The sequence below is a fragment of the Sander lucioperca genome, chromosome 22, assembly GCF_008315115.2.
Source record: "Sander lucioperca isolate FBNREF2018 chromosome 22, SLUC_FBN_1.2, whole genome shotgun sequence".
NCBI lineage: Eukaryota > Metazoa > Chordata > Actinopteri > Perciformes > Percidae > Sander > Sander lucioperca.
This window is the reverse complement of record NC_050194.1, coordinates 25658909-25681951: the sequence shown is the minus strand read 5'-3', so window position 1 is coordinate 25681951 and position 23043 is coordinate 25658909. Positions and strand designations below refer to the sequence as shown.

Below are 23043 nucleotides of genomic sequence, written 5' to 3'. Positions count from 1 at the left end.
CAGCACATGTCAAGGCCCGTCTTAAGTTTGCCAATGACCATTTGGATGATCCAGAGGAGTCATGGGAGAAAGTCATGTGGTCAGATGAGACCAAAATAGAACTTTTTGGTCATGATTCCACTAACCGTGTTTGGAGGAAGAAGAAGAATGATGAGTACCATCCCAAGAACACCATCCCTACTGTGAAGCATGGGGGTGGTAGCATCATGCTTTGGGGGTGTTTTTCTGCACATGGGACAGGGCGACTGCACTGTATTAAGGAGAGGATGACCGGGGCCATGTATTGGGAGATTTTGGGAAACAACCTCCTTCCCTCTGTTAGAGCATTGAAGATGGGTCGAGGCTGGGTCTTCCAACATGACAATGACCCGAAGCACACAGCCAGGATAACCAAGGAGTGGCTCTGTAAGAAGCATATCAAGGTTCTGGCGTGGCCTAGCCAGTCTCCAGACCTAAACCCAATAGAGAATCTTTGGAGGGAGCTCAAACTCCGTGTTTCTCAGCGACAGCCCAGAAACCTGACTGATCTAGAGAAGATCTGTGTGGAGGAGTGGGCCAAAATCCCTCCTGCAGTGTGTGCAAACCTGGTGAAAAACTACAGGAAACGTTTGACCTCTGTAATTGCGAACAAAGGCTACTGTACCAAATATTAACATTGATTTTCTCAGGTGTTCAAATACTTATTTGCAGCTGTATCATACAAATAAATAGTTAAAAAATCATACATTGTGATTTCTGGATTTTTTTTTTTAGATTATGTCTCTCACAGTGGACATGCACCTACAATGACAATTTCAGACCCCTCCATGATTTCTAAGTGGGAGAACTTGCAAAATAGCAGGGTGTTCAAGTACTTATTTTCCTCACTGTAAAAAAGTAAATGTGTGGTAAACATATTGTAAAATGTGTTTTTATATTGAGGTTGGGTTAAGCTATACTTACACATCTTATACATCAACTTAAAGGTGCCGTAGGTAGGATTGCAAAGATCCAGGACTTAGCCAAAAAATTTGAACATCGACAACTTCTCAGTCCCTCCCCCCTTTCTACTGAAGCCCAAAACGGTCTTCTAAGCCCCTCCCCCCACAAGGGAGAAACCTATCTGCAGCTCGTGCGCAGGGAAGGGGGAGGGGAGGGGAGGACGCTATGAAATGCGTGAGCAGTGATTGACATGCAGTTAGAAACCCCCCCTGGCCCTGATTGGTGCATCTGAACAGGGAGCGGTGGATTTTTGCAAATCGCACTACAGGCTGTAGGTGGAGCCAGAGGAGCTGGATTTTTTTTTTTTTTTTAATGACCTGCTTCATTCTACTGGAACATAGGGTCAGTTTCAGCAGATAAGACAGAAAGTTAGTTTTATAAGGCTTACCTACTGCACCTTTAAAGACATACAATTAATGAACATATGAACTCAGTTTTAATGATTCTACTTCAACCGGATGTTTAAACAGTTTAATAGAATTTTATAAACTCGCTGTGGTACATGTAACTGTAAAAGTCCAATCACTTAAATTATTCACATGGCTATAATTCTGTAATGTATTATAACCCACTTTTTGTAAAGAAATGCCTTTTCATCAAACTTATCCTAGGAAAATAAAGAGAGTAAGATTTAGTTTTTTGGGCATTTCTGCCTTTAATCATCCGGACAGTTTAGATATGAAAGGGGAGAGAGAGGGGGAAGACATGCAGGAAATTGCCACAGGTCGGATTCAAACCCTGGGCCTCTGCGTTGAGGAATAAACATCTATACATGGACAGGCGCTCTACCAACTAAGCTGCCCGGGCGCCAAAGACAGAGTGAGTTTGATGGAAGGATGTGGAACATAATGTTGTCGCTGACGTCTGTTTTGCTTTGTCCAGGTGCTGATGGGGGACTATAGCACCGAGTTTCGTCCCGTGGACAGTCCTCTGGAACATGTGGGCTACTGTCCTCAGGTGAACCCTCTGTGGCCCCGGATCACCCTCCAGGAGCACCTGGAGATCTACGCAGCCATCAAGGGCCTGAAAGGACAGGACGTACCGGGGATCATCAAACGGTAAGCCTCGGCTCACTCTCATACACACGTTTACCACCATGACTGATTTAAATACATAAACATGACTGAATATTCAGCGTATGGGTGGATGATAACAGGAACCTGTTAGAGCTGGGCGATATGGAGAAAATCAAATATCCCGATATTTTTGACCAAATACCTCGATATCGATATTGTGGCGATTATTGTAGGGTTGACAATTGGTGCTTTCACAAAATCTGCTCACAATGAGATTTTTGATAAATAATCATCAGTTATGTTGATATAATAACTATGTGGGTAATGGCAAATAATGAAACAGCTAGAACAGTCTGGTGTGTTCAGAAAGTTACATCACTACTGTAATGCAGCCTTTAAAACCAGGAAAAGACAACACTTGTGTCATATCAGGATATTACGATATCCAAAATTTAAGACGATATCTAGCCTCATATATCGATATCGATATAATATCCATATATTGCCCAGCCCTAGAATCTGTATAAACCTGTACTAAGGAAGAGAGAGAGACAGAAAGCAAATGATTGGCAAGGGGGAATAATCAAGCACTGATCAACCTGGTTTACTTCCTCTTTAAATAGAATGGCATTTAGTTTCCTAACGATGGAGGATATACAGGAATACTAAGAGTAAAAGCTGCTGACTGTTCTGTGACTGTTGTTGTTATGGTCAGTGTGGTGAACGCTCTGGAGCTAAAGGACCACTTGAACAAACAAGCCAAGACCCTGTCAGCCGGACTCAAGAGGAAGGTGAGAACATGGTCCCCATTTGTAACTACAAAAAGTCCAAACCCAAAAATATCGACTGGACTTATAATTTAAGAGTTGGACACATTTTGCCAGGTACCCGCTTGAATCTCTGTCAAAATGCTCTGGTTTAGGCATCAGTTTGCACAAACCGGAGAAACATATCCAAATTGACTACACCGTCTTGTTTGTTCACAGTTGTGCTTCGCCTTGAGTATGATCGGGAATCCTCAGATCGTTTTACTGGATGAGCCGTCATCAGGGATGGACCCCAAGTCTAAACAGCGCATGTGGTGAGACTATATACATTTATCATCGAAGGACAGGTTTGGTAACTTTTTTACTTAAATAAATAAATAAAATAAAATAAAATGTATTTCGCTGATGAAGGCCATTCCCCCACACACGCCAAAGTTAAAGCCTTTGACCTCGGTATCTTTACTGTGTAGGAGAGCCATACGTGCTGCGTTCAAGAACCGTCAGCGGGGAGCCGTCCTCACCACGCACTACATGGAGGAGGCGGAGGCCGTGTGCGACCGCGTGGCGATCGTGGTGTCCGGCCAGCTGAGGTTAGTACTCACAGCTGTACGGCATTCTGTGACGGGACAGATATCTAGGGTTGGGTATCGTTTTTTCGCGCTAAAACGATACTTTTAAAGCGGTGCCTGAACCGATACTATAAAAAAAAAAGTTTAAAAAATAAATAAAAAAAGAAGAGCACAAAACGACAGTGGGTAACATTAAAAAACAACTTGTTGATTGCTAAGGCCATATGGTCAAAATGAAATGATTTATTAATAATGTAATAACAATAGCATCTAACTATTTCACCAGTAAATAAATAGCTGTTAAACGACAAAAACAACTAGATGGGAAAAGGGTAGTTTACAATAACTTTGAATGCACCACGAGGCTTACCAGTCTCAAGTGAACGCACCGTCTGTGTTGTTTTTCCGACAACAGCAGCTGCAGACTGTAGGACGTCCCGCTGTTGGAATCCTCTTCAGTGAAATACAGTCACACTTTTACACCGTTTAGCTGTCAGCATTTTACCCGTGTTTAATCCAGCTGCTAGCTGCTAACGGTAGGCTAACGTTACCTGTTACCAAGTGTTATGTTAACTAGTGTCACTACCCAATGTAATTCAAGTGCAGATGTGAGTTGCGCATGCGTCACTTTGTGACAATGACCAGATTTCAAGCAGATGTGTTTTGCTGCCACAGAATAATGAGATAGGTACATTACATAGCAGTCATTTATTATTTAGCGTAAGGCATCACATTTTCACGACATGATCCCTGATGTCAGTTCTAGATTAGAAGCTGATTAGCCTACAAAAACCTGCTAACAAGACTTCTGTAATGTCAATGCAATAAAAATGGACCTACATAACGAAGTTCGTTCACTGCTGGCTACAAGTTAGCAATCAAACACAACAAAGGCTGTCACTTGAATGGCGTTTTGAGCTAACGTTAGCAATCAAACAATCATAGATAGCTAAAACGTTTGGCGGCTCCGGATCCCTTGGCATTATGCCGTAAACCGTTTAAATCTGAGCATGCGGAACTCACATCTGCACTCGACTCACATCGGGTAGTGACATCTAGCGTCATGTGCAGCGATGCTTCTGTTGCCTGAAATGTCCGTTACATTTCGGAGCATCAGAGAGCAGCGCAGGCATTTCAGAGGCACCGAAATGAGGCACCGAAATCCGCGTTGCTATTTGGTCCGGTAGATACCGGTCTTTTAAGCACCGGTGCCGTATTAGCACCGGGCCTTGGTACCTAACCCTACAGATATGTGGATCACTTAACGTTCTGTCTGTTTTTCTCTTAAGATCTTTTCATGCTAAAAGATCCATATCACCCCAGACACTCTCTGTTTGAACTACTGCCCTCGAGCGGACTTTCAGGACAATTAAAACACAAACCAAAAGCCATAACTGCACTACTGAGTATTAAAGATGAATCGTGCAGTGAATGTCTTGTATTTGTGGTTTGTCTTTTTTGTGTCTTTACTTTCTGTTTTTATATTTTGTTATAATGACTTTTAGAGGCTTTTTTATATTTATTTATTCACCTGTTTTGCACTTTTGCTGATGTTTTGCACTGATAGGACTGCATCCAATTTCATTGTACATGTACAATAACAATAAAGACTTTTCTATGCTCTATCAGATGTATCGGCTCCATCCAACATTTAAAAGGGAAATACGGTCGAGGTTACAGCTTGGAGGTAAAACTCCGTGAGGAGCTGACGGGGCTCCAGCCGGTGGCGCTGCTGCACAAAGAGATCCTCCGAATCTTCCCTCACGCTACGCGGCAGGAGAGGTGAGACCCAAAACCCCACTCAATGAGCCCATGTGTGCACTGCAACATGTAAAAGGTGGAAGAAAGGGAGCATATTATCCTCATAAACATTACAAAAAGATTAATAAAGCTCTCATAAAATAATAAAAAAAAACTAGATACAATCTATTTGAAATTATTACAACAAAAGGTCCACTAAAAGTGCATTTTGACAGGCTCAGATTAATATTCTAAGTGTCTGACAACATTATGGAATGGATCCCTACAGAGATAGACCTTTAAAACCTCTTTAAGACCTTTCTGTTTAACCAGAAACAGCTCTGAAGTCTCTAGCGCTAAATCCACCAGACTCCATTTAAAAATACAATACACTTAGCGTGTTTAGAGCCAACATATTTTCAGATGTAAATCTGTAAACCAAAACTAGAGTTGTGATGGTTGTAAAAGTGGAAAGATGACCCAAAACGGCTTTTCATAGTTTCATTTTGTTGCTGTTGAATTTGAATGAAGTGTATTTTGCGATGCTAAAATGACTGTTTATTTACATGGAGTCTGGTGGGTTTAGCAAACACAATTTCGCGGATGTTTTTATGTTTAAAAAAGGATCTTACTCTTTAACATAAAGGTCGACCTCCTTAGAAATCCTTTCCATAATGTTGTCAGACACTTAAAATATTAATCTGAGTCTGTCAGCGGCAGGACGAGCGCTTTTGTGAAGGTAAATACAAGCTGGATAATTGCCCTATTAATTTACAATGTAGCTTGTTTCACCGCTGCCGACTGCAGCGATCTCGCTTAATACTGGACCAATGTCAAAGATTGTTGTTCCCATCAGTCACTTAGACACAAAACACAAGAAAAAATAGTTTGGAAAAAAAAAAAAGGTAGTTACCCTTTAATAAATGATCTCTGTGCCTGTGCAACACCATGAACAGAGTCACTAAATGCTCCAAGATGAATAAAATAAAATGTAAAAATAGCAATATAATCACTTTACACTTGTTTAAAGTAATTAAATACACACTACTACATGTGCACGCCTAATTCTGTTGGCTGATGTTCTTTGCAGCTTTGCTACTCTGATGGTTTACAAGATCCCCATGGAGGATGTCAAATCACTGGCCAAGTCTTTCTCTCAGTTAGAGAGAGGTGAGTCACTGCTGATCTCTCCCACACACACACACACACACACACACACACACACACACACACACACACACACACACACAGTCAGCCCCGGTGTATGCGAGCCCCCACACACATCTGTCCCGTTCATTTAAGGGCGGTGGGCGTGGGTCTGCGTGGAGCGGGCGAGTGCTGGGAGGCTGATCTCTCCCTCTCGCACACACACACAAAGTACACAAATACATGCATTTCTGCTGAGTCATTCAATGTAACTTTTAGAGCTGCAAAGATTAGTCGATTGGTTGTCCGCTATTAAATTATTCGCCTACAGTTTGGAGTCATTTTTTATGAAAGAAAACTACAAATTCTCTGATGTCAGCTTGTTAAATGTGACTGTTTTCTAGTTTCTTCTCTCCTCTGTGACAGTAAACTGAATATCTTTGAGTTGTGGACAAAACAAGACATTAGAGGACGTCACCTTGGGCTTTGGGAAACACTGATCCACACGTTTCCCCATTTTCTGACATTTTACAGACCTAACGACTAATCCATTCATTTAGAAAATAATAAACACATGAATCGACAATGAAAAGAATCGTTATTTGCAGCCCAATGTAATTTATCTTCTTAATCTCTGTTTATCTTCAGCCAAGCAAATGTTCAACTTTGAAGAGTACAACTTCTCCCAGTCGACCTTAGAGCAGGTATGAACGGCCGTTTCCGATCTTCGTTTACAGACGACACAGTGAAGCATTTCAACTTGCAATTCATTATTTGCTGATGTGCCCACTCCCTGTTGTCCCCCTCCTCTCCTCCGTGTCCCTGTCCCGCAGGTGTTCATGGAGTTCGCCAAGGAGCAGGAGAACGAGGAGGACGAGGTGGGCTCCCTCAGCACCACGTTCCAGTGGCAGCGTCTGCGCCAGGACGGCTCCGTCCCCGTCAACCCCACAGAGAGCATCGTGCACCAGCTCTGAACCCCAGCGGAGACGGAGCAGGCTGGGCGGGGGGGGGGACCGACAGGGACAGAGCCACCTCCCCCGAAACCTGCCAGGCCTCGGCGCCTGAGGGGCTCAGGCCAGCACTCGCCCGCTCCACGCAGACCCACGCCCACCGCCCTTAAATGAACGGGACAGACGTGTGTGGGGGCTCACATACACCGGGGCTGACTGTGTGTGTGTGTGTGTGTGTGTGTGTGTGTGTGTGTGTGTGTTTGGGCTCAGAGCTGTTATGGCCCCCCTTTCCCTCGGTCCGAGGTGTGCGTGTGTGTGTGACCCTCGTCATCTGGTGCTCCGTGTTCTCTGAGTGGCACTGACCGAGGGGCCGGCAGTCTTTCTCGACGCGCTCATGCGACACCTATTCCTCTTTCTAACAGTGTTTTTTTTTTTTTTTTTTTTTTTCTTCACAGGGAGTCAGTAAAAAGAAAAGGAAAAAAAAAAGAATATATAAATAATATATAATATTTATGCTTTGTAACCCTTTCCCTCCGTCCTCCTCTGCGGGAGGCGTTTGCGTGTGTTCGCTCGTCTCTTCACGTGTTTTTGTCTGTCTGTCATGTTTGTGAAGCTGTTGTTTTTTAACCAGAAACTGGGATCCATCCGCGATCGTACCAAAGCAGCACATCTCTGAACCACACCTCCTCATACATTAACCCTCCTGTTGTCCCCCATTTTCAAAAAGTTTCTATATCAGAAATTTGGGTTTTCTTTCAACCAAACTGTCAATGAAAATTAGAAAAACGCAGATAAAAAAAATCAATAAAACGGCGGCCTATAGCTCATCTGGTAGAGCGTGCGCCCCATGTAGGCTCAGTCCTTGCCAGCGGCCCGGCATTGAATCTGACCCGTGGCCCTTTGCTGCATGTCATCCCCCGTTTCCTGTATCTCTTCAGTTGTTGTAAATAAAGGAAAAAATGTACGAAACGTCGTGAAAAGACAAGTCGGAAGACAACTCAAGGGTTAAAGTCCTTTTGGTTGTCTTTGGTGTCAGTAGCATGTGCATAAATAGACTGATGTTCTTTAATATTGATGGTGTGGCAGTGGAATGAGGCTCATTTACTAAAACTAGAGCTGCAGAGATGGATCGTTTAGTTGTCAACTGTTAAATTAATCGCCAACTATTTTGATAAAAATAATAAATCTCTGATTCCAGCATCTTAAACTTGAATATTGTTCTAGTTTCTTCTCTCCTCTGTGACAGTAAACTGAATATCTTTGACTTGTGGACAAAACAGGACATTTGAGGATGTCATCTTGGGCTTTTGGGAAACACTGATCCACATTTCTCACCATTTTCTGACATTTAAGAGACCAAACTACTAATCCATTCATCCAGGAAATAATCGACAGATTAAATCATCATTAGTTTTAGCCCTAGATGGAACACTAGAAAAGAGACGCTACAGCTAGGGCTGGCTATCGTTCAAAAATATTGGATACCGGTACCGATAGCAATACCGTGACTTTGATCCCGGTTCCTAAACACTACTTTTTTTCGATACCAATTTTTATAAAACAAAAAGAAACTATAACACTGCGGCACAAATCTTTTTATTGATGTTCCAGCTACGTGAGCCCCGTCTCTGTAACGTCGAGTTTTTCCTGTGTGTCTCTACGACGTGTAACGTTAGACAGCCAATCACAGACATTATTAGATCTTGGTAGAAGCATGCTGCGTGCTGATTGGCTCACTGACGCTGATGAGATTTACTCCTTAGGTATCCAAATTGGGTTTTGAATGACGAGGCATTTTTTTTAGACTTTAGAGGCAATTCGGTCGGTGTCTCAAAATTGTTGAAGTCAGTACCCAGCCCGAGCTCTCCACACAGCCCTTTACTTAACAAGCAAGGTGGGGGTTTTTCTCTGAGGTTGAAGACCAGAGTCCCTTCTCCTCGTTTTACACCAGCATGCTCATCTCACCATCCAGACATTTATAAACTCTACATTCTTCAGCACGCACGCTGGTGAGGAGCTTGGTTATTTGTTAAAGGAGGCAGACGGATGTTGGGATGACGAAGGGTTTTTGGGGTGGGTGATCTTAGAATATATGCACGCCAGCACATGTAGCATACTGCCCTTGTCAGACATTAGCCAGGGCCGGGGACCTCCAACTTGGGACAGGTGGAACTTGAAGTTGTGTTCACATTTAGATGCTTTTTGAAACGGTCCCAGCCAGGCGTGAAGAAGATTTTTCGATCACAGATTTTGAATGTACGTTTGGCCCACAGTGAGAGGAAGCAGGTTACTGTCCACCAGCCAAATGGCTAGATACGTTCTACCAGCCACTCAATAGATTTTCTTTGTTCTTTTTGGCTGATCTACCAGCCAAATGCATATGTTCCCAGCATTCAGCTGGCAGATGGGGCTAGTCTAAACCCTGGAGAGGAGGGTTGGAGCTCAGCAGTGTCACTCTGTTTCACTTTGGTGGCACTTTTAATCACGCAGCTGTTTTGTTAACTATCGTGTGTGTGTCTGTGTGTGTGTGTGTGTGTCTCTGTCTCTGTGTGTGTCTCTGTCTCTCTGTGTGTGTCTCTGTCTGTGTGTGTCTCTGTCTGTGTGTGTCTCTGTCTGTGTGTGTCTCTGTCTGTGTGTGTCTCTGTCTGTGTGTGTCTCTGTGTCTGTCTCTGTGTGTGTGTCTCTGTCTGTGTGTGTGTCTCTGTCTGTCTGTGTGTGTGTGTGTGTGTGTGTGTGTGTGTGTGTGTGTCTGTCTCTGTGTGTGTGTGTGTGTGTGTGTGTGTGTGTGTGTCTCTGTCTGTGTGTGTGTCTGTGTGTGTCTCTGTGTGTGTGTGTCTCTGTGTGTGTCTCTGTGTGTGTGTGTCTGTGTCTCTGTGTGTGTGTGTGTGTGTCTCTGTCTGTGTGTGTGTGTGTGTGTGTCTGTCTGTCTGTCTGTCTGTCTGTCTGTCTGTCTGTCTGTCTGTGTGTGTGTCTCTGTTTCTGTGTGGTTGCGTGTGTGTTGTACATACTGTGTGTATAGCTGTGGATATATCTGCATCATCGACCGTTTGTACAAGCAGGTGCGTTGTTGGCGCAATACCGATAAATTGTAATCTTTTTTTCATGACATTCAGGTGAGACGACGATGCGGTTAAAGGGAATTTAAGAGCCGACGTTGGACAGACTCGAGAAACAGGATTTGTTGGGTTGAGTTTGATTTTAGTTAGTGATCATAAACAGAGTTCAGAGGGTGACATTTGTCTACAACAACTAACTGGGCAGCTTCCTCTGCACATCTTTTTACTTGAGAGTGTGAACCGTTACATCTGCTGGCTAGGTTGAGTACAAGGAGGTGGACAAAATAACAGGAACAGTTGACAATTTAATGCGACCAAGTGCAACAACGACACAAACTCTGGCCTCAAAAAACTCTCAGAGAGAAAGTGTTTGTTGCAGGGGGGTTGTCCAGGATTTAACCCCACTGCCAGGTGTGTTTGTTTTGTCCACCTCTGTAAAACAAAGAATATCATCTCATGAGTTTTTTTGGGACGGAGGAGTTGGTCCACTTGTTACAGAACAGCCGTGGAGTCGAAGCTGAAAGCTTATTTTAAAGGCAGCCGAAAGTTTTTGATATAAAGTGTAGATGCTTATTTCAATAAAACATCCAACATTTAGTCATTTTCTGACCTCAGCTTCGCCACTGATGTTTGGTACCGGTGGGTTTTTACACATGGTGTCTGGGGCGAGTTCCTTTCATGAGTTTACCTAGCAGCTTCCGTTTATCTACTCCAGCTTTTACTTGCTCTTTTTTTATGGTGGCCGACGGGGCAAACGCACCGCAACTTAATGAAACACACGCAAGTAGACAAAACACAAGCAAATTAAGAAAACATCGTCATAAATTTGAAAAACACATGCGCAGCATTTAGCAAACGCGCTGCAAATACACACAACACAACCAAATACACAAACTGCAAATACAGAAACGATACCAACCCCGAAAACAAATGCAATAAAAAAAAATGTTACATATTACACAACGGAAGTTCTCCAGGCCTCTAGAGGGAGTGCTGAGTGGAACAGCTGGATTTTCGAAAAAATCAAAAGTGCACTTTTCTTTGTGTGCTTTTCTTTTTGCATCATTTGTGTATTTGGTTGTGTTGTGTATTTGCAGCGCGTTTGCTAAATGCTGCGCATGTGTTGTCAAATTTATGAAGATGTTTTCTTAATTTGGCTGTGTTTGGTCTATTTGTGTTCCATTAAGTTGCGGTGCGTTTGCCCCTGTCGGCCACCGTACTTTTGACCTACTATGTCATCATTATCAGAAGTTGAGGAAGTTCATTTTTTTTTTTTGGTGGATTTCTGAGTCTGAAGCCGATTGATTTTTTTTTTTTTTCAAACATGCACTACAGACATTAAAGCACATTACACGCACTAAAGATTAAAATGTGAGTGGCAGTGATGCCTGAGGTCCCTGCACTGTTAGGCGTGTTTTGTCCTTTTAAATGTGAAAACTATTTAAATGCACACACACATGTAGCCTTGTTGCCTTTTTATTAGGGGACAAACTAAGACACTGGCTCTGCATTAGGTTTAAAACGTGTGTGGCGAGGATGGCTGAGTGTTTGGGATGTCATTTCAACACTATGTACGTTATATTTTATAATTGCTTTCCCAAGTGCAATGTAGGGTATTTGTTCACAAATGCAAACATTTCTTTGAACTTTGTCGTACTCCAGTGTTCATATGTGTTCTGTGGGTTTAACAGTCAGTTTCAGTAACATGTAGCCGCCCAAATAACATCAGCTTTTTTTGCACTTCTTTTACCCCTTGCTTCAAGAACAGAAAAAGCATCACAGTTAGTCGGAAGTATTTCACACGAAGAAAACCAAACTTTTCTTTGGTTTTGTTGAGCTTTCAGGCAACTGGCAATGAAAGTGGAGCAGGTTTCATTTTGTTTTCCTGGTGGTGTTAAAGTTGCACTATTTCTGGGAAATTGTATAACCTTTCTTTATATTATGCAATCTTTGTAAGATTATCTGTGCACTGATTTTATTTTTTTAAAGACTGTGGTTTAGCTGTGTGCTGTATTTTCCTCCTGTATCACCCCATGTCTGGATGGACACTTGTCATTAATGAACTCTGTGGTCTCTACACGACCTTTTCATGAATAAATGTTAATCCGAAAGATTGTTTTGCCCTTTTTGTTAATGATGGACAAACCAGAAAGCTCCTGGTGAGTTTGGAACCATGTTGCATGCTGGGTGAACACCTGCAAGTTTAATAAGTTCAATTTTTTTTCTGCAAGGATAGGCAAATTGAATTTCAAATTTCCCCAAAGTAACCCCAATGTGCTTTACTTTAAAATGCATGAAGCAAAAAGTAACACGTAGCTGCAAGTGAAAGTGTAAGTGCTGCCACTTAATATGCAGCTAACAAAATTTACATTTTTCATTATTCTGTTTTCTTATTTTTGTTTGCTTCCATCACCGCACGTCTAACTTTTGAAAGTTTTATTTTGAAGGCCTTTACCGGAAGTCATATTATGCTATTATGTCTGACTTGAGTTGGTAACGGTCATGAGTGTTCAGTACCCTCTAGTGGTCTCGGTGTGTAACTGCATCTTTACCCGGAAAACGTATGATAAACATTTTCATCTTTTGTCTACGCTTCCCTTTTTTATTTTGTAAATTTCCACCCCATTATTTATGCGGTTGCATTATTTATGCAGTAATGTTTGGCGTACCCTGATGCTAGTTAAGTTAACGCGGGCTAATGTGAGATTCTAGGTCAAGAGAGCCCTCTAGTGGCCACATTCAAGAACTGCAACACAAGACGTTCATAAAGTTTACGTCAATGCAGACGTCGCCTAAATCAAAATCAAATTACTGAGAGAGACATGATATGGAAAGGGCATAACGAATAACTAATAATAAAAATGTCTTTAAAGATGTGATGTTAATAATAACAGTAATAAATACATTATACCAAATTGGTGAAAACTAAAGAGATGTGCACCATTATTTTCTATTTTAGACAATTATAATATAAATTAAATACAGGGAATTGTAAAAAGGAAACTTAAAATATATAAATTTTTTAAACTAGGCAATTTATGATGAAATAAGAAACTGAATAAAAAGCTTGAATCACCGGAAGTCACAGTAGGCTGTTATGTATGCATTGACGCTGGTCTGACTAATGCTATGCTGCAGTTTCCCTATGTGACCACTGGAGGGCGGTACAAAGTCATGATTCTATAAACACTACACTCAGTTTGTACTTTATTAAAACAGACCCGAGTTTAATTTCACGCTCGGTGCAGACGTAACGTGTACTCACGTCCCTGTTTTGTGTTCAAGGCGGCCACATTATTCGATGATTTAATAAAGGTCAAGGCTCCTTTTTAAAATGATTTGTGAGATATTTTCCAGATCTCGTTCCTCCGGTTTTTGTCCCAGCTCAGACACCGTACTTCCTGATGTGGGTGTGGACAACAGATGACTACACAAATAATGGAGGAGAAGCTACACTAGTCTGCTTCTTCCAAGTTAGAATAAATAGTTTAACATCAGATCAGTTTCATATTCCCTTTCCTGGTTTGGGATTGCAGCTGTGATGCTTTATCAGAATGGGAAATCTTTTTGGAAAAAAGAAACAAACCCGAGTGACAGAACAAGACAAAGCGGTTTTGGTAAGTGTCACAGCTAGCTAACGTTAGCTAGCTAAAATCACTAACTGTTATTATTAGCCTCGACACTGAACGTTCTCTTCCGTGACGACGGCAAATCACGCCAAACTGCTTTAAAAAAATGTGGCAATTTAACAAACTTCCATATTACTAGTCTTATACATCCATTTCATACAACAGAACCTCGCCATTTCAGCATTCTTTAAGTTACTCTTTAATTCGGCACGAAAATTATATAATAAATACTGTTTGAATACAGATTTTTGTGTGTTGATAAACTCAATCCCATATGTTCTGCCCTCAAATTGCACGATTTAGAGCCGTAGCAAACCGTTTAACTACTTCAACCGAAGTGGTGCTCAGCTACTTAAGTGCCGATTTTACCCGAGGAGGCTAAGGTAAGTCAGGACTCGCTAGTTTTGGTAAAATATCGTAAAACTGATGTTTAGCGGGGTGTGCATGTTTCACTGCAAATATCCAGATTGCAGCTACTGTCGAGTATGACAGAGCTGCCTGTAATGCCACTGACAGCTACAGCATCTAAAGCCAGTTAGGTCGTTGTAGAGCACAACAAGATGCTGCTGTTTGATATTAATGAATTATTTTGAAGTATATATGAGTGTAGTGTTTTCCCTAGCTTTGTGGAAGACTTATGTGCACGTATTTGGCGGGGGGGGTTAGGGTTATGATGATAACCCAGTCTTAGAGCCACTTACTGGAGCTTGGAGCCTGTTAGTTGGGGTTAGGAGGGAGGCTGTTGGCCGTGTAGGTCAATGCCCAGCCACAGAGGCACTAACTGGGGCTTGGGAGGGAGCATGGGGGCCCTGGAGGTCAACACACGGCCATAGAGGCACTTACTGGGGCTTGGGAGGGACATTTTGTGTCTCTTTGTAGGATTTTGTCTCTTTGTAACCGTTTTTTGGTATTTTTTGTTTCCTTTGGTGCTGTTTTGGGTCTCTGTGGTCATTTGGTGTCTCTTTGTAGTCGGTTTGTGCCTCTTTGTGCTAGTTTTGCGTCTCTTTTTCACGTCACTGTGGACCGTTATTATCACCATATCTGTGTCTAAAACGGGGGTGCGCTATCACGTAGGCTTGTATCATGACGCGCCGACAGTTTTGTTGTCATTATTTAGAATTCCTCATGGGGGGGGGAGACAGAAACTACCCACTATAGCTAAACTGAAAGCTAAAGAAGTCCATCTCCAGTCACTAGATCTGAGAGAAGTCTTTCAGTTCCATTCATTCAGCTTATGTGCTGCACCTAACCCTTCTAATGGCAGGGGAGACCCTGTGGGTGTCAATGTGTTTTGTGTAGTCATGTCTCTGTTTTTGTCTTCGCAGCAACTGAAACAGCAGCGAGATAAGCTGAGGCAGTATCAGAAGAGGATCAACCTGCAGCTGGAGAAGGAGAGGCTTCTGGCCAAGCAGCTGCTGAAAAATGGCAAAAAAGAGTTGAGTGTGCAGACGTCTTCCAGTGTAGCAGTGTAGTGAAGGAGTGCAAACAGAGGAACGGTCACTAACGGATGAGGACGCAGTCGATAAAGCTGACAAATCCCCTCCATGTCACATGTTGTGTCCTTTCAGCCAGAGTCATTTTGTTTTGGGGTGAAAAAACCTTCTAGAGGAATACCATATTCATATTAGAAATGTTTCCCACACGTTCAGCTCCAGGATTTCCATATACCCACTTAAAAACCCCAATGACACACAACAACATACTTTCCATTATATTTTTAAATTTCTTTTTTTTTTCTTCTTCAAATAAGCTAAATAAAGGGATTTTCACCGTAAATTGGTGCATAAAAGTGTATCCGAATACAGGAAATTAAGTCGTTGACGCTCAAAACTTCCCTGGGGGAGGACACCCAGACCCCCCCGCCCCCCACTATGATATGCCAATCCGTGTGTGTGTGTGTGTGTGTGTGTGTGTGTGTGTGTGTGTGTGTGTGTGTGTGTGTGTGTGTGTGTGTGTGTGTGTGTGTGTGTGTGTGTGTGTGTGTGTGTGTTTTGATTGGGTCATGTGTGGATGTTACGGGAGAGAGAGAAGCATCTGTATACAGGGGGGATGTATGACTGCTGCAGTACTATTGTTTATTTTTATTTTAATTTATAATTTTATAACATTACATTATATATATATATATATATATTGCGTGCTAATGCACTTTTTAAGTTTAGTTTAACCCTTAATGGATGGGTTGGCTGTAAAACTGAATTGCCCCCTTGGGGACTAATAAAGTTATCTGAATATGTTTCTCTGAACTTAACTATTAGTCAAGATCATTCCTAATTTCATTTTACTCAAAAATGTACCGATAATTTCATGTAAATGATGTTTATTCACCATCAATTCCATAAAGAAGTGTAAAACTAGTGGTAACAACGTATGAAGTTGGCTAAACAGATATAACATACAATTGGGTAATCATTAAGAGGCTACTTTATGCTTTATAAACAGGCAAACCGAACCGGAGGACAAAACGAGGGTTAATGAATTGCTTATTGTGTTATTCCGAGTGCTTCTAACTGGACTGTATTTTGGGTTCAAACAGGAAAGCGCTCCTCTTGCTGAAAAAGAAGCGCTACCAGGATCAGCTTCTGGACAAGACGGAGAACCAGATTGGCAACCTGGAGCGCATGGTGAGGGACAGGGAGAGCGTTCACGGTGAATAAACGGCACTCGGCGTGCACCCGCGGCGCCTAACGGCTCCTATCTTCTCTGTTTGTTTTAGGTCCAAGACCTGGAGTTCGCCCAGATCGAAACGAAAGTCATCCAAGGGCTGAAAGTGGGGAATGAATGTCTGAAGAAAATGCACGAGGTAGGTTCCGAGGAGCGTCTATGTGATCACACGTCTGATGCGTCATGCCCTCCCCCTGTATCCATGGTTACTGATGCGCTCTGGTTGGCTGTTCCCCCCCCCCCCCCGGTTAGGTGATGTCTGTCGAAGAAGTCGAACGGATTATGGATGAAACCCAAGATGCCATCGAGTACCAAAGGGTGAGTCTCTCACACACACACACACACACACACATATATATTATTTTGTGTTGGTTTATTTGATAGGGACCATGCATATATTTATGAACATTGTTGTATAAAAAACACCATGTAAATATGCCTGAATTAGTTAAAATAACTACTTTTCATCTGCAGTCCCTAGGCAGGTGACATAGGACTAACATAGAGACAGCCAGCAGTCATACAGCACTCACTCACTATACATTACAGGGTACACATAATGGTGATATATACATTGACAAGACAAAAATACATGATGACAAAGACATTGTTCATGCACCTCTATACTGCATTCAATTTAACAGTGAAAGTGTGTGGATGATGAAATGTGTGACAGAAGTGAGTGCATCTCTGGTTTCTTAAGTGTGTTTTAAAGTTGTTGAATGTGGGACACTCTCTTATTGGGAGGGTTTTAAGACGACACTTAAAGGTCTCGGCAGTGGGGCAGGACCTAATAAGAATGGGAAGTTTATTCCAGAGTCTCTGGGCCACGAGTGAATAGGCCCGCTCACCCTTTGTTTTCATCCCAGACTGTGGAATAGCTAAGAGATGTTCTGTCAACATGTTTCTATTCTTGATCTACAATGTGAAGCTGTCTGTTGTTTGTCTCCGCAGCAAATAGACGACATGCTGGCTGGCTCTTTCTCACAAGAAGACGAAGACGCCGTGCTGGCGGAGCTGGAGGCCATCACTCAGGTCGGTCTAATCGCCGTTATGGTTTCAGGTCCACTGTGGCGATTTATATATATATTTTTTTTGTGATGGCAGGGATCGGCCTGCTTATATCCAGCATCGCACACTAGTGTTCCCGCCACGAGCGATTATTAGTTTCTCTTCACCGACCAATAGGGCTGTACCGAATACCGTTCTCTACCGTAGTTATTTGTAAATGAGACTAAAATATGTATTTATGAGACTAAAATAATATGATAATGCAGTTTAAAAATAAACCTGTTTGTTTTATTGTCACAACAGAACAGAGGAACATCAACATATATGAAAGTTGTGATAAATAAAATGTATAAAAATTAGTGCTGTCAAACTATTAAAATATTTAATCGCGATTAATCACATTAATGTCATATTTAACTCACAATTAATCACACATTTTTATCTTTTCTAAATGTCCCTTGATTTCTTTTTGTCCCATTATTTTTTTCTCATTTTAATGCTCTTATCAACATGGAAAAGTGGATCGGCTTGCTTTGTGCTTTTGTCGCCTGGCTTTGACCATGGGGCGGAGAATTGGCATCAGCTGTGTGCTTGGTCATCAGCTGTGTGCTTGGCCATCAGCTGTGCGCTTGGTCATCAGCTGTGCGCTTGGCCATCAGCTGTGCGCTTGGTCATCTGCTGTGTGCTTGGTCATCTGCTGTGTTCTTGGCCATCAAGTGGTATTTCAGACTGGACGTGCTGCGATGATAGCTCAGTTCACAACGACAAAACACACAGATCACTTTGGTCTTACTTTTTAAAAGTAAACTTTCCATTCAGAATCTTATTGGCATCCATTTCGGCGTCTCGTGCTCGCCATCCACTCAAAACGTAACGTTAGCCTACTACTCTTTGGCCGGCTCACAAGCCCAAACAAGTGTGTGTGCGGCGTGCCTGTTGTTTTGTTTCCGGTCTAGCTAGATAGATTGCAACAGCATGTGAAAAAAACTACAAAGTTTGCTAGGCCAAAAAGAACGTTAATCTCTTGATAAAAAAATTGACGGCGTTAAAATGGGTTTGCGTTAACGCCGTTAATAACGCGTTTAACTGACAGCACTAATAAAAATACAAACTTAAGATATGAAACTTGCGTTAAACATGAGTGTTGCCAACAGGGAGGTTGTAGAGCGCCCTCTGGTGGACAGACTATGCAACGCCAACACTCAGAACATGGTTGAAGGGGGTTGCGTGCGTGTGTGAACGAGTGCCAGTGCCTCACTAGAGCGTTAGCGTTATGAACGGTCATACTATGTTTATCTTTATCATATCGCCTGGCAACGACACCAGGCTGCTGTCTTAGATTTTGTTTTAGATCGACAACGGTCACTTTAAAAGTTTTAGGGAGTATTTGCGAGGCGGCGAGTTGAGCCGGCCGCTCCTCATCTGCATAAAGTAGCCTGGATTCAACTTTATGCAAATGAGGAGCAGGCGACTCGACGCCCTGCACCGAGAAAGTGGCCGCGGCGCTACCAGCATGCATTGCTGCTCCCATAGACAATGAATGCGAAGCGGGGACATGACGCTGGACAATGGACACGTACTGTTAGACTCTGTTTTCTGGAGGTTTGACTCCAAAAATCTTATTTCCTTAGCTCAGTCATCCGTGTGTTTGAAATTGAACTGACGTCTCTGTCATTCTGTCCCCTTCATGTGTGGTCTCTGCTCTGTTGCCCCCTCAGGGAGACGTCGAGCTTCCCGAGGTTCCCGAAGACGAGCTTCCAGACGTCCCAGAGGCCGCAGAGGAGAAACCAGGTTGGTTCTCTTTTTCTCTGTCTCAAATTCCCCCTCTGACCTTTTTTTGTGACAAGACACCAGAAAGCCTCAGCGTGTTGTTCTGATCATATTTTATTGAGTCCATGCAGAGAGGAAATGTTACACAGACAGCAGATATTTTATTTTATTGGTTTATTTGATGGGGACCATGCATATTTATGAACATTGTTGTATTAAAAAATACCATGTAAATATGCCTGAATTAGTTAAAAATAACTACTTTTCATCTGCAGTCCCTAGGCAGGTGACATAGGACTAACATAGAGACAGCCAGCAGTCATACAGCGGTACACATAATGGTGACATATACATTGACAAGACAAAAATACGTGATGACAAGATAGATAGAGTTTGAGTATCGGGTACTCCACGACGTTCCACTTCCGGGATTGCTCCGATGCCGCCGGAAATTAGCCGGATGTCCCTCATTTTAGGTCGGATGTCCGTTATCTTCCTCTTCCTTTGTGTTGGCGTTCTAACCTCTGGTGGATTTGTGAGGACTATGGTTAACTGCTCCTCAGATCTCTGCAGGGTAAATCCAGACAGCTAGCTAGACTATCTGTCCAATCTGAGTTTTCTGTTGCACGACTAAAACTACTTTTGAACGTACATGTTCCACCAAAACAAGTTCCTTCCCGAGACTATTTTGCAGAGGCACCATTGCTCCGTCCGGTGCTTAGCGCCGACCAAGGCGATTGTGATTGGTTTAACCCTTGTGTTGTCTTCCCATCGACCAGGAAACTTTCTGTTTTTCTGGGTCAAAATTTAAAATACAAACTTTTTTTGTACAAACCAACGTTTTGGTCCTCTTTTTCGACACTTTTGTCACTTTTCTCGTCATTTTTGTCACTTTTCTCGATGTTTTTGAAGTTTTTCCTGACATTTTTGTCATTTTGTTCAATTTTTTTTTGTCACTATTTCCAAAGTTTTTGTCGATTGTTTTTTTTCTGCGCTTTTTGACGTTTTAGTTGGTTCCCCCCCCATGTTTTTTTTATCTTTTTCCGACATTTTTCTCCCTTTATTCAACGTTCGTTTATCGTTTTCTTTTTTCAAATGCTATGAAATTGAATAAAAGACACATATTCAATGAAACTGATCATTTATTTTACTTGTGAAGCGCGTTGATGGAATCCACGTTACTTTTTTTTGACAATTTGGTTGAAAGAAACCCAAATTTCTGATATAGAAGCTTTTTGAAAATGGGTCAAATTTGACCCGAGGACAACAGGAGAGTTAAAGAAATGCCAATAAACCAGAGCACGTTTTTCTCTCATCCCAGAATGCTGTGTGGACTAGCCTTTCTGTCCCGTTAAGGTATCGGGACAAAAAAAGTCTGAGTGGCGCATCCCGAGTTTCTCAGTAAAATCCCAATCGTTCTGATCTCTAGAGCTGGGGGTAAACGATTATTTATTAAACGATTAATCGGGCGATTATTTTATCGATTAGTCGACTAATCTAACGACTAATTGGACGATTAATATAACGATTATTTTTCTGTTGCTCGATTAATAAAAACCATAATGCATCTCAAATAAATACCAAAAAATTCTTAATAATATATTTTATTAAACAATTTTGCACAGCAAAAAATCTTCTGCTTTACACAAAATAAAATAATTATTTTACTGTTATACAGAATGAAAGGCCAGCCTGTTTACTCTTTTACAGTACCAACATAACTCTCTTGTTCAAAAAAATCAAGTTGTAGTGCAAAAAAGAAAAACACTGTGCAGTGCACAGTACAGACATTCCTTGGATTGTTTAACACAACATAACGGTCCCAACATAAAACCTGATGCATAATCAAACTCACTCTCTTAACTGCTATTCTGTAGGTTTACATGCTAATGCAGCTGTGCACTTTGGTGGTGCTAGGCTAACCAACGCATCTTAGCTCTCTGTGCAGTTTGTTCGTGCTAGGTTAGTAGCTAACGTTCATGTTAGCTAACGTTAGCTACTATAGATAGCTGTGTTCTGCAGCAGTAAGCTAGCTACCATTCAAGCCAACATTAGATGATAACTAACGTTAGCTAAACACAGCTGCCTAGGCGCCAGTAGCTAGCTAACGTTAACGTTAGCTACTAACCTAGCACGAACAAACTGCACGGAGAGCTAAGATAGTTAGCTAGCACCACCTAAGTGCGCAGGCTACACAACACACTACACAAACATGAAATTAATTTAGCTAACGTTAGTACTTGGGACTATATTTTAAGTATTCCCATACCCTCGATGATTAAGGGCGAGCTGTTTTTTTAGGACTTCTTCTTTTCATGGGGCTTTTTGCAGGGCTTTGTTGGGAATTCTGTGAGGAGGTTGCTGTTTCCTGCAATGTTTTGGTCTCCCACATGTGTGTGTGGCGAAGCGTCGACGCAAAAATACGACGTCGACGTAATTTTGACGTCGATGCGTCGACGTAATCGACGCGTCGCTGCAGGCCTACTGATCTCAGAAGTGTTTGTCCATACTCCACCTTGTAAGTCTGTGAATGTGTTTGTTTCAGAGAGGGATCGTCCCAGAAAGAAGCAGGAGCGCGAGATGCTCGCTGTGTAGGAACACGGCCGACCCGCCGGCTGCTGGGAACATCTTCTCCACAACGCTCCAGTCCAACATTAACCTGCAGCCAAACACACAAACATTTGCTGGAGAACTCTGTGACGCAGCGGCCGCAGCCTCCCTCCGATACCGGGCTTCCTCCATCCCATCTGGCCGCCGTTTGTCCTCGGCCGCTGCTCGGCAACACACGGAGGGACCGGTTCACTGCGGCGCCCTCCACTCATTGGAGAAATGTGAACCATTTAAGACCTGTGAGATCAGATAATTGTGCCTAACCTTTGTTTCGATTCGTGTCCATCACTAAATCATTTCGGCCATTGTTATCCATCAAATGATGTGTTAGTCTATAAGGGGTCCGTTCAGCCAAATCACTCAAAGACTTATTCATCCACTCACATAGTTTTATCGTCATGTTTTGGTTTGATTTGTTCAGGTTTTGGGGTTTTCTGCCTCCTTTCAGTACAACGGGAGGTGGGATTTCATTTGTGACGCTCAGGAAATTGAAAAATGACATTTAAAGGTGCTCTAAGCGATGTTGGGTGACGTCACTTCTTGTTGACGTTCAAAGTATTGTCAAACAAAACGGAGGCTAGCTCGCCCCTCCCTCCTCTTCATCCCGTCCCCTACCCCTCCCTTCCGCGCACTAACCCCCACCCCCAAATCCTTCTTGTCGGTTATTGGCTGGAACACTGTTTGTTATGTTTGGTGGTGCAGGTTGGCCAGTTTGTTTTTGTTGCTGTTTGTGGAGCCTGGACTGTCTACAGAGACTGCGGTTTTTTACAGTGTGTTCAGGGGACAGGCAGCTCTCAGATAGTGAGGAGATGTTTTTTACAGTGTGTTCAGGGGACAGGCAGCTAGCAGATAGTGAGGAGATGTTTGCTGTATGTGACAAAAAATGTAGCCTAAAAAAGGCGTGACAGCGCTTAGAGCACCTTTAAAAACTCGGCAGAAACATCTCTTTCCAGAATACACGTTATAATACTTATAATCTTTATAATATTAATAATCTTTATGTATAGAGCACTTTTTAAACTCTGTGTAACAAAGTGCTTCTCAAAAGAAATAAAAACATCAGGTTTTTAAAAGAACAAATAAAAACTACCGGATGTATAAGAACCTGTACACGTGTACGTAGGAAAAGAATCA

At 42.3% G+C, this 23043-nt stretch overlaps 2 protein-coding genes across 4 annotated transcripts in view; both read left to right on the top strand.

Moving 5' to 3' along the window:
• The window catches only part of abca5 (ATP-binding cassette, sub-family A (ABC1), member 5), a 42987-nt gene extending 34265 nt beyond the window's left edge, over nt 1-8722 (top strand). For all 3 annotated transcript variants that reach the window (XM_031315888.2, XM_035997385.1, XM_035997386.1), the window contains 8 exons: nt 1864-2039; nt 2713-2788; nt 2984-3078; nt 3235-3354; nt 4963-5115; nt 6164-6243; nt 6868-6923; nt 7053-8722. In XM_031315888.2, coding sequence (XP_031171748.1) covers nt 1864-2039; nt 2713-2788; nt 2984-3078; nt 3235-3354; nt 4963-5115; nt 6164-6243; nt 6868-6923; nt 7053-7193 — 897 coding nt within the window. In that variant the 3' untranslated portion in view covers nt 7194-8722. The remainder of the gene's footprint in view (nt 1-1863; nt 2040-2712; nt 2789-2983; nt 3079-3234; nt 3355-4962; nt 5116-6163; nt 6244-6867; nt 6924-7052) is intronic.
• Nucleotides 8723-13494: 4772 nt separating this feature from the next.
• chmp6b (charged multivesicular body protein 6b) lies at nt 13495-21961 on the top strand. The gene is made up of 8 exons (XM_031314843.2): nt 13495-13842; nt 15180-15289; nt 16391-16478; nt 16571-16657; nt 16771-16836; nt 17473-17553; nt 19248-19320; nt 21845-21961. Exons 1-8 carry the CDS (start codon nt 13780-13782, stop codon nt 21892-21894), a joined length of 618 nt encoding a protein of 205 aa, XP_031170703.1. The 5' UTR covers nt 13495-13779; the 3' UTR covers nt 21895-21961.
• Nucleotides 21962-23043: the final 1082 nt, after the last annotated feature.

What these genes read in the sequence shown, in the direction of transcription:
- chmp6b (XM_031314843.2), top strand. Translation starts at nt 13,780, where the DNA reads ATGGGAAATCTTTTTGGAAAAAAGAAACAAACCCGAGTGACAGAACAA. An exon ending in AACAAGACAAAGCGGTTTTG is followed by an intron (nt 13,843 to 15,179) that starts GTAAGTGTCACA and finishes TTGTCTTCGCAG; the next exon opens with CAACTGAAACAGCAGCGAGA. An exon ending in ATGCCATCGAGTACCAAAGG is followed by an intron (nt 16,837 to 17,472) that starts GTGAGTCTCTCA and finishes TTGTCTCCGCAG; the next exon opens with CAAATAGACGACATGCTGGC.